Below are 11,298 nucleotides of genomic sequence, written 5' to 3'. Positions count from 1 at the left end.
CCAAATTAAAATATTTTATAAAAAAAATAACTGCAGAATCTGGAATCCATCGTTCAACTGACATTTAAAAGGTTCTGCTGAGCCGCTGGATGTTGGGATGTTTTAACCTCATTTCAGGTATTTCACTTTAATATCACATATATTCACTGTGAGGCTTAAAACCTAGTGACCCTAGTTTTAAATTCAACTTTATAAGCAGTAAGCAGGGGCTTCATGATGGTGTTGTTAGCACTCTAGAGGGCCCTGGTTCGAATCCAACCTAGGAATTTGCATGTTCTCCTGCAGGTGTGGGTTTTAATTTAGACACTTCAGAAGTCCTTAAATATGCTGCATAGCTTTATTGGTGAATTTAAATTGTGAGTGTGGGTGGCCCTGTAAAAGACTGGCAACCTCTCTAGGGCTACCCCACACTCACCCATCATTAGTTCTGATTGGCTCCAGCAACGTCATCACCTGAAAAGGGGTTAAGCAGGTTTGAAAAATGGATTGATGGAAGCAATAATCAAACAATTCAATATTTTTAGAATTGCTAACATGTATAAAATTCACAGAGAGACTTACAGTTGGCAAAGCTGTGCTCCTATATCTGTGATAGTTGAGATATTTTATTCAAATAACTGACAAGATGCCAAACACTTGTAACTCCAAAAAGTATTATTTAGCTTTTGGGGAAAGTTTTATTTGATAAAAACAGAGACAAATTGAGACAAAACAGAGCAGAAGTTGACAAAAAGCCTTTTTGTGATGCACAATAGTTCAAATCAGTACAACAGAAACTATTACATAAACACAAAGCAATTCTGCCTGAGTTTTTAAATTAACCTGAAAGCAGCAAGTTGGTTTACAATATGGCTTCAATTACAGCAATAAGATCTTTAACATATATATATATATATATATATATATGTGTGTGTGTGTTTCTGAAACAAAATAATAGGATGGTTGCTTCTGCAGCATTTAGCTCTTGATTGGAATTGGAACTGGAATTAAGAAAAATTGATCTTTAACAGGAAGGAAACACATTTATTTTTGTTTCCTTCATTAAATAAAAGTAAAGCAATTTACTTATTTTTGGTGTAAAAAAAAGAAAACAAGTTGTAACACAAAAACAAAGCTTTAATTTGGACACAAATTCTTTATAAAGGAAAAAAATGTAAAGCGATATCAAGAATAAAAAGGCAAATGGACTGCTGTTTGCAGTGCATTACATTTTAAAGTAATCATTTTTACCATTTCTTATGAGAGATTTGAAACCCATCTGAAAACCCAAAGCAGGGCTGGTCTGTGTTTCAACAGAGAAAGAAGCTGCAGGTTTGTTTTTATTTTGTTTATTTGCAGTTCTGCTGGTTTTTGTCTCAAAGGTCAAAGGCCTCCAGGCTCTGACGGTAAAACCAAACCCAAATGGCATTTAAAAGAAAAGAAAAGGCTTCCGTTTTATCTCACCAGTTGGTTACAGGTCCACAAAAATACTCAACTACCTTTTTTTATTCCAACCGTTTTCAAGGTAAACCGAGTATAAAAGGTGATTGTGATGTAAGAAGCCACTAGAAGGCAGTTTTACTAACAAGTTATTGCACATATTTGGCCGAGACCGTTTCCACAGAACAAACACATAAAGCTTTGAGGAGTTTCTCCAAAAAGAGGAAGAACCCAGGCTTACTGAAAGCCAGCGTCAGAGCAGCTCATTTCCCTGATTGAAGCTCTGCCCATTCAGAGTGTCTCTGCTTCTTTGGAAGTCTGAGGGTCAGCCACCACTGAGTGTCAGTAACACACCGTGGGGATGATCTCAGAAAGCAGCCTGGCTGGCGGCAGCGGTGGGAGCGTCACTTCCGGATTCACATCGCTGCTCAAACAAAACAGAGTCGATGAGTTCGCCCAGACGTTTACATTCATTTTTCTTGTGAAACCCCTTTTTGGCATTGAATTAAACCTCACACTGTCATTACATTGTCAAAAATAGTCATTTGTCCATAAAAATGTTTACAATATAAAATCGGGTCATAATAAAGTATTCCTTCCTTAGGCACAAACGGAGGATTGGCGAGTTTTGGTTTAGGTTTCTCAGGAGGCATCCTCCACCTCAAAGTCAGGGAAATGTTTTCGAGCTGATGTGGAGGTATCATGAACCGTTTGGATCTTCCCATCACTTCCCCCTTCAGCCACTGAGGGGGCGCAGGTCCACTCGAACCTTCTCCCCGGTGCTCATCATTCCGATAGTGGGATAGAAACCTCTGACAGGTAAAACCACTTCCCTCCTTCCCACCACCTTCCCGTTTCTTGTGAAAAACACCTGTCCCAACAGAAGAGTAGAAAAAAAAAATCATCTCAAGTTTAAAACTCTACAACTTTATTTTGCAATGGAACCAGATCTTACCGTGGCCTTCCTCCCCTCTAAATCTTCTCCCTCACCCTCGCCCTCATCTTCATTGTTTGCGTACAAGTCATTTTGAACTTCAGCAGGTGGCGACACCAGATCGAGGTCCCAGTCGTCTCCCTCATCTAAGAGAACATCCGATTAGACGCCAGAGAGTGCGCTTAGAAACAGAAACGTGAAATGGAACCAATGGCAAGGACGCTCACCTCCAGCATCAAGGTTAAAGTCCCGCGGGAACATGATCCCACAGCCCATAATGTCCCCTTCAAAGCAGCGTGGTCCAAACGCGTCCCCGACCCCGCTGCCATGAAACAACTTCCCATCGTCTGCAGGACGCATGGTTACCATTTAAGGTAAAAAAAACAAAACAGAAAGCATGTCTAGATGCCTGTACTTCAGTAATAAAAGATGACAAAAGATTGTTAGTCTGACGAAGCAGAACTCACCCGCGTGGTAAGCTATAGAGCCTCTGCTCCAACCTGGATGTCTGTTTTTTGGATAATCCTGAAAAAAGACATCATTATTCCAAACAGACCTGCGACTCCTACAAGTTGGATGAAAAGAAAATGAATCAATCAAGAGAGTCTGGATTTTTGTTGTCGTCTTCCAAAGCTGGTTGGCAGTATGATCATGAGATCATGACTTAGATTGACCAAATGTGGTCTAACTTTAAAGGGAAATGTTATTTTGGTAGAGTTGACCTGCTAAAGTGGTTCTCAGGTTGTTCTTGTAAAACGAGAATTAACCTGTGGATAAAGTTGGCTGCATATTAGCCAAGAGAGAGACTTTTCCAAGAGAATATGGTTTTAAAAAGCGGTAAGACGCGACCAGATTGGCGGTAAAACGAGGCAAAGTGAAGGAAAAAAACAAGAAATTTGTTGCCACGCTTCCAAAAGTGCAGAACGGCAAAAGAGGAAAAAGAACAACACTCTTAAAGGAACTCAACAAGAACATATAGAAAATGATGAGAAAAGGGACACAAGAGGAGAGAAAAGGCAAAGGGAAGGAAAGAAAAAAGTCATTTTGAGAAGATTTTTTTTTTTTTATTGACAGCACTCTTGTTTTGTTCCGTCATTCAAGTATTTTTGTTTCTTTTGTAAAACTTGAGAACTTAAAGACAGAAGATCTTCATTTTAATCCAACTGGAAATGAGTGTGTTCAATAAATTATATTTTTTGTTCCAAGTAAAAATGTATATAAAATTTATTTCTTTAACATATAAATGTGATTTCACTTTTTAAATGCTTATCAAAACATTTGGATTCTTGACATTGAAGCGGTCTAAAAAAGGACAAGTAAAGAAGTTCTTTGGTGGACATTTTACCCTGTAGGCAAGGGTTTCTTATAAAATAACGAATGCAACCCCTGCAGGGGCTCCGTGTTACTGTTCACCTGGGGCCCCCAAGCTGCAAGTCCACCACGGGGCAGCAGCAGCTTTCAGAGTCACTCGTTGGGTCCATATGACCTTGGAGTTGATAAACCTGATCAACTGTGCCTCAAAAATTGTCCAGCACAATAATTCTCTGTAAAGAAAAGCAGTTTCTCTAGTTCGTGGTACCTCAGGTGACCCCGGTGAGAATATTCAGCCAAAAGTGATGCTGTTCACTGTTTCCCAGTTGTAGGTGTGGTTGAGTGTTACACCTTCTGTGCACATTTCAGTGGCGTTCTGAGGCTCTGGATCAGTCCCAGGACGAAGCCTCGTTACAATGTGAAAGCGAGACTGACATGACTTGGGTTGCATAGGAATCTGTGGGCAAATCTGCTGCGTGGCCACGAGGAACCATGAATCTCGCTACAACTGGCACCTGAAGCAGCACCAGATGGTGAAAGCTTTGCCGCTTCTCAGACAACCATCAGGCTGCAGAGGAGCAGCAAATGCCAGGGAATCGTAAAAAAAAAACGTTTGGTGTGCAGAAATCTAGGTCACAGAGTTCTTTCAAGAAAGAAAAAAAAAAAGCACTCGATAAACTTCTTAATTTAATATAAAGCCAGCACTAAACAATGAGAAAAGCCATTGTTTGGATTTTATAGCCAAAATACTGCTTCCCATCAGCAGACGGATGCAGGCGATGACTGAGCATAAATGAAAACCTCAGGAATGATGGATTCATGACGCTCCATCGAACCGCAGACACATCCAGGACAAAACACTTCCAGGAAAACAATCAGCCAAATCAAAAGGCAGCTTTTCTCCTGAGGCCTCGACATGCCCACTAATAAGGAGGAGTGAGGAGAAGCCTCCAGTCAGGAGGGTCTGCAGCAGTGATCCATCATATCCCCGGTTGGGAGAAAGATCCCAGACTCTGAAACATGACGCTTGGTAACGGCGGACAACAGACCCACACCCCACTTCCTGTCCGACGTCCAAATGACACCATAACTACACCCAAAGCAATTAGAGTTTTCTACATGTTCCTCAGAGTTTCCTGTGGTCAAAGGTAGAGTCGTTTTCATCAATGCAGATCAGATGAATCGTCACTAATCAACACATAACTGAGACAAACTAAGAGTTTTTTTTAACTCTATTTAAAAAAATGTTATGGCATTTCTAACGGGTTATTGTGGCATTTTGCTCATGATAGAAGACATACAGTTCAGACCAAAAGTTTGGACACACCTTCTCATTCAAATGAATGGGAAGGTGTGTCCAAACTTTTGGTCTGTACTGTATATAAATAAAATTAAGCACAAAAGTATTTCTTCAGTTTCTTCATTTAAATCAGTGTGAATCAGGAGCAGATGAAAAAAAAAAAGGTGTTGGAAAAAGCTTATATTTTTCCAAAGATATTACGCTGGAGGGCCACAAGCTCCGCTCCACTCTGATGCATCTGCTACTTGCCGAAGGCTAGATCCATGTACGCCTTCATTTCCCTCGCTTGAGCTGGCATCTGGGTCTAAACTGTACGGCTTGATTTTCGCCCGACGATTTTGTTACCCCAGTAATGTTTGCTTGGGGTTTTGAAGGGTTGTAAGCCAGCGGGAGAGTGTAAACAAATGAATGGTTGGACGTGAGGGAAGGCTTACTCCCCACCAACGGTGAATTTTCTAAAGAACTCCTGCTGCTCTGCAGAAACTGTGTCCTAAAAGACGACAAGTTTTTTTTATTTGAGCTAAAAACAGCAGAGTCGTAATTAAAACACTACTGGAAATACTTTGAAAATAGATCAAAAGATGGTCAGAGTGGGGACTCTAAACATATAGTTTAAAATAGTCATTATTTATTCTTTAATGGAAAAAGTCCTAGAAACAGAACGATAAGACAGGGGGGGGGGATGATGGTAAAAGACGAAAGATGGATCTATTGATGTCATCTTAGCTTATTCCAAAGCTTTAACCCATAGAAGTCAGAGGCCTTTGATTATAGAGATATTTCTTTTACAGCTTAAGTCACAAAAACTGAAATCAAACACTTTAATGTTTTCTAACAAAAGATTAAATATGTAGAGACTAAATAGAAGAGCATACGGTAAATCTACAAACAAAGCAAGAATGTGAAAACAGTCTAAAAAGAAAAAGTGGCGAAGCTCCACTGAACTATAATCAAAGTTCCTTAGATTTATTCCAAGGTTTAAAACAACTTGTGTCATTACTCTTATGTTTGTTTTAAACCAAAAAACCTTCAGAGCTCCAAACATTTTGAATCATTCGCGTTAAATTTGGCATGATGCAGGGATGAAACATTGTGAGCAGTCGATGTGAGTTCAGAGACTAGTGAGGGTTAAACCTTTAGCTTCCATGTTGGATCAATGGAATACCTGCAATTGAAAACATGAGAGAAAAACGAGACAGTTTTTCTTCAGTGGTTAGCTTTCCTTCCTGCTCTCATTCATCACTCAGTCTGGAAAGGGGGAGAGCAGTGGTGCGTGTGAGCGAGACAGATGATGAGGCGCTGGAGGCGGGAAAGGGAAGCGTTCCTCCCCAGACTGCAACATCTGAGCGTGTGCAGTAAATGACAGCTGTATGTGTGACACGTGGTCATTATCCTGTTGACTAATCAGGAGCGTCTCACCCTGCGAGCCAGCCCCAGGGCGATGTAACACTTCTCCCCAGCATCTGCGATCTCCAGCTCGTAATAGTGGCAGCGGGTGTTGAGAGGTCGGCGGGCCTGAGCCAAACCCACGTCCACAATGCTCTTCCCTTTTCCTACGTACTCTAGCAGCTGCGGAGACAGAAAACCTCAAATAAGATTCATTTGTTTGGGGACAATGCAGAGATTTATTATAAAGAAGACAACCTGGACATTTTCTTAACCCTATGAAACAGGAACACCATCTTTTTTGATGAAGATGTTGATGGCCGACATCATTTCAGGTGGACAACCGTCTTATTTTACCGTTTTGTTACCTCACTGCTTCTCTTCTGTTAACCACCAGCTCAGTAAAAGCTGAAACACAGCTGATAAATGAGAAGGGACACTTCCTTTTTCATGGAAACAGCTTCTTTGAACAGAACAACTGTTTAGACTCGTGCGTTTGTTTTGAAATGCCAGCTTGATTTGTTAGAAGCTGAATTTATCCACAGCAGGAACCGAGCTGCAGCCCAACAGAAAAAACAGAGAACATGCCCAAAGATGATAGCATAGAAGGCATAAAGAAGGTTTTTGATGTAAAAGATACAGATACATTTGGAAAAATCCATCTAGTACTGGGAGTGACAGTCGTATCATTTGAAAACCACAGATATAAACAAGATGAAGTTAGTAAAAAGGTATAAAATCTGTTCCTGGTAAACCTCTCTTCCTGTTGTGTTTCTACTGTCTTTGCCTTTTTCTGTACATGCGATACAAACATAAAGACGTCCAATAACAAAAAACACAAAATTTCAACTGAAATAAAAATCGTAAACTTTTAAGAAAGCTAAACCAACAAAGAAAAGTATTCGTCCAGGGCCCCATTCTGATCTGTTGTCTTCATCCTTCTGTGACTTATTTTCTTCATCACAGTTTGGGTATGTTCTGGCTGCAGAAACGGTTTTCAGTTTAAACTGCTGCCTTCATTCAGAGCAACCTAGAAAAACATGTTGAAACCGTCTTCTAGATTCACCTCTTTTCTACCTCAACCCCACCTGTTCTGCTCTATTAAAGTCGATAAAAATGGCCAGAGGCCGTCTTTCCAGTCTGCTCAAATCCGTTTAGTGAGTCCAAAAACTGCTTACCATTCCAGTCGCTTTGATGTCATGGAGACGGGCCCAGTCCTCTTCATGGCTATCAACTATCATTTGTCCATCATCTTGATCTGTTCCCCACTCTGCGTTCAGGTCCAAAAGCACTTCTTCCCCTAATGAGTGCATGCCTACAGCAGGGTAGAGAGCATCAGGGGATGCTGGGATGTCGACACTGCCGACCTGGACACACGTTGAAAGACAGGATTTGTTTGGTAGTTCATTCTTTGGTTTGGCTTAAAACCTCCCAAATCTGGTAAATCGGTGACGATGTGGTTCTTACCTCAGCACCATTCTTTGTGAAAAACACTGTTAACTGTCCTTCATCACAGTCCAGGGATATTCCACAACCGATGCGGTCACCCGTGCTGCACTTTGCTCCAAACTGCTGCCCTACTGTGTTGCCGTTATACAGCCTGCAGAGAAACAAGCGAAAAGGATTCAAAGTCATCCCATGTGATGAGGAGGATTAGCATAAAAACGCCACAAAATGCTAAAAAATATCTTAGAAAGATGTACACAAAGTGACAAAACCTCTAAGGTCTAAAGGTTTGGGTCTGAAAACGACACCAACTTTGTTTTCTATCACCTCACAACCAAAACTAAAAAAAAAAAAAAAGAAAACTGCAACAAACTGAAACTAGTTGGTTTTTACTGGAGTGATGTCCCAGAGCGGGAAAGCGTTACAGAGTTTCAATGAGATCGTGGCTTTAAAATGCGGAAAAGGTAACACACAGAAAAGATCACAAAGAGGAATTCTCAGAACTGCTAAACTGTTACTCCTTATGCATCATGATGCTCACAAAACACTAAAATAAAAAAATAAAGGGGCTTCAGAGGCAGAAAAGAAAGAGCTCCAGAAACAAAGCTGCTGACACTCAGAAAAAAATGCTTTTAATTGGCCTGACTAAAACCAACCTTCGCCTAAGCCTGCAGTGAAAGAACTGCATTCTTCCGATAAACATGTAGAATGTAAAGGCATCACATACTTTCCATCATCTGCATGAAAAGCCACAGAATTAGGAAGCCAGCCTGGCTGATGGTCCAGTTTGTAGAGCGGAGGCACCAAACCAACGGCGATCATCCCCCTCACTCCTGTATCCATGATGGTCACCTGAGAAAAAAAAAAAAAAGCAATCAATCTCTGCTGCTTAACGAAAAAGGAGAAAAAAGATCAAAGTGATACAATCAACATCATATAAGTGAAGACAATAAACATAAAATCTACAAATGAATACGTTTGGATTTAAAGTTGGTTATAATCTGATTTTTTTTTTTAGGATTTTAAACATTTAATGACAATGAACCAACATTACAGCCCTATATACAGTTTAAATACCTGCAAGAGCAAATGAAACCTAAAACATACTTGCATCTAAATATAATTTCATACTTTAGAAATAACATGTAATGTGATGATGAAGGATGAGAGAAGTTCTCTAATCATTTTTGAAGGAAAGACCTCATCAGCTCTTACTTCAAAGTAGCGGTTCCGTTTTGACAAAGGCCTGGCTGCTACAAAACAGCCAACTTCATCGGAATTCCCATGATACCTGCACGGAAACCCGAAAGGTCACAGTGAAAACCCAAAAACCTGTTAGGGTGAAGCCAGAACACTGGGATGTGGATGCTGTCAAAAAGACAAAGTGCAAATCAATCTGCTAGCGTTACGTTTGTCTAAAATGTTGACGCGTCAGTGTTCTTCACCTGAGTACGTCTCCGTCTCTTGACATCCTCTTCAGCCGCTCTCGGTAACGCGCGGCTCGTACTTCACGAATTTCTCGCATTCTTCTCCTCCAGTTCAGGAAGCGATAGTGACGGTTGATGTCGTCCATGTCTGACAATCATTACAGTCTACAAAACAGGGAAAAGGAGGTGACAAATACTGACTTCACAAGAAATGTGAGACTCATTCATTTAAAAAACTGTTTTTTAAAAAGCACACAAGGACTTGGAGTGACTGCCATCCTACCCCTTCCCACCACAGGTTGAAAGGTGCTTTTGTTCAGGAAGCACTAAACCAGACTGCAGGTGAAAACTTGAGGGGAAACATTTTCAGGTCCACATGTTTAAAGGATTGTTGTCTCAAGAATTGTATCCACTAATCAGATTTTGAAAATTTTCCATCTTCTTTCACGTGTATGAAAATATCATTCACTTGCATTTTAGAAATCTACCAGGAATGCATGTAGATAGATAGTTCTTTTTTTTTTTTTACCATAGTCATTGGTACAACAAAAGGGTTCTTTGGTTAGTCAGCCCTTCCCTAAATCAATAGAGCCAATAATTTACTCTGATCAGATTTGTGACAAAAGAAATATGATTGGGCTATTAAAAAAAAAGTTTATATATACTAATTAATTTGCAGCTAAATAAGAGATGTATAAGTCTTTAAAAAAAAGGATATATAATCACTAAAATAGTTCAAACCAGAATAAATAAAAATAAATATAGCTAAAATCACATGACTGCATTACAGCAAATTTTTAAACATCCACAGTTCCAGCAGCTGCAGATTTAAATATTTAACATTTTTAAAGCAACATTTAAAATACTGCAGTTTTGTTTGAAAGCAGGAACACTAAGAACATCTTAAACCCTCCATTAAACCCCATCGGGGGGGTAGACCATGATTAACTGCGATCCACTGCTCCTATGTCTTCACATTTTTTGTTTGGTTGTCCAGATAGCTCAGTTTAGATTTCATGTTATGTAAAAACTGTTTCTATAATCAAACAAAGCAGGGTTTTTCCAGAAAAGTACTTTGAAGGACAAATAATCCATATTTCATTACATTTTAAATCTTGTGGAATCATGACGTTGTGAATCTCAACTCAATAGTTTCTGTGTTTCTGTGCTGACACTTCATGAAAAAATGTGTTGAGTCCAACATGCTCTGGAAAAAAGAAACCTAGGTTTTTAAGTCTTTGGACAGACAGATACCTCCTTTAGAAAAAATGAGGTGCTATTCTTATTTTATTCCACATGCATAAAGAGTAAATCAGAAACCGCAACAATCAGGTGTTTTACACATAGAAAATGAAATTCTTACATATAATAAACACATAGCTAATAATTCATTCAGTCAAACTGAAATGTCAAATAAACTCCCTAATGATATTTTCAATTAACACCATTAGAAAAACGTTTATGAAATCAATAGATCTAACAAAAAACAAACATTTGCCCCCTACCGATTGATTTCTATGCTTCCTTATGTTTCTCTGGCTTTACATTAAAATGAAACGGTTGTTTTCCATGTTTATACTAATAAGGCTTTTAGAGGCGAAATAATGTGACTTTCTTTTCATTTACGAGTTCGTTCACGGAAAAGACTAAGTATGAGGGATTAACAAATAATATTTACCATTTGGGTGCACTAATAAAGTGTAATTTATGTATAAATAATAAAATAATAAATTTACGAGTTTCCCTCAAATGCCCCAAATAACAAACTACAACCGGGACTCCATTGACCGGCTAGCAGTTAGAGCGTTCTAAGATCATCGCACTGTTTGGGTGTTTATCTCAAGCAAACGTTAATATATCTCGAGATATACATACAAACCGGTAAACGTACTTCTTTTAAATTTAACATGTTACCTTTTAGTAACTTGTGACGCGCCGTTCTTCGGTTTTCTTCAAATTTTAGGAGTCGAAAGTCTGTCACTTTATGTCCAACCTGTGCTACCGGAAGTTGCGCCTTCTCGACCAATCAGATTTGAGTCGTTGAACCTACGTACTCCCTTTTCCCCCCACGTGAG

General features: G+C 39.5%; 1 protein-coding gene across 1 annotated transcript; it reads right to left on the bottom strand.

Moving 5' to 3' along the window:
* Positions 1 to 1,078: 1,078 nt before the first annotated feature.
* Positions 1,079 to 11,285, bottom strand: LOC101173459 (SPRY domain-containing protein 3). Its single transcript, XM_004069126.4, has 11 exons — positions 11,138 to 11,285; positions 9,242 to 9,388; positions 9,012 to 9,087; positions 8,524 to 8,648; positions 7,818 to 7,950; positions 7,529 to 7,717; positions 6,384 to 6,533; positions 2,821 to 2,878; positions 2,581 to 2,700; positions 2,375 to 2,499; positions 1,079 to 2,290 (listed from the first exon to the last, which is right to left on the bottom strand). Exons 2-11 carry the CDS (start codon positions 9,367 to 9,369, stop codon positions 2,156 to 2,158), a joined length of 1,239 nt encoding a protein of 412 aa, XP_004069174.1. The 5' UTR covers positions 9,370 to 9,388; positions 11,138 to 11,285; the 3' UTR covers positions 1,079 to 2,155.
* Between the last annotated feature and the right edge of the window lie 13 nt (positions 11,286 to 11,298).

This window comes from Oryzias latipes, chromosome 5, assembly GCF_002234675.1.
Source record: "Oryzias latipes chromosome 5, ASM223467v1".
NCBI lineage: Eukaryota > Metazoa > Chordata > Actinopteri > Beloniformes > Adrianichthyidae > Oryzias > Oryzias latipes.
This window is presented reverse-complemented; position numbering and strand designations above follow the sequence as displayed.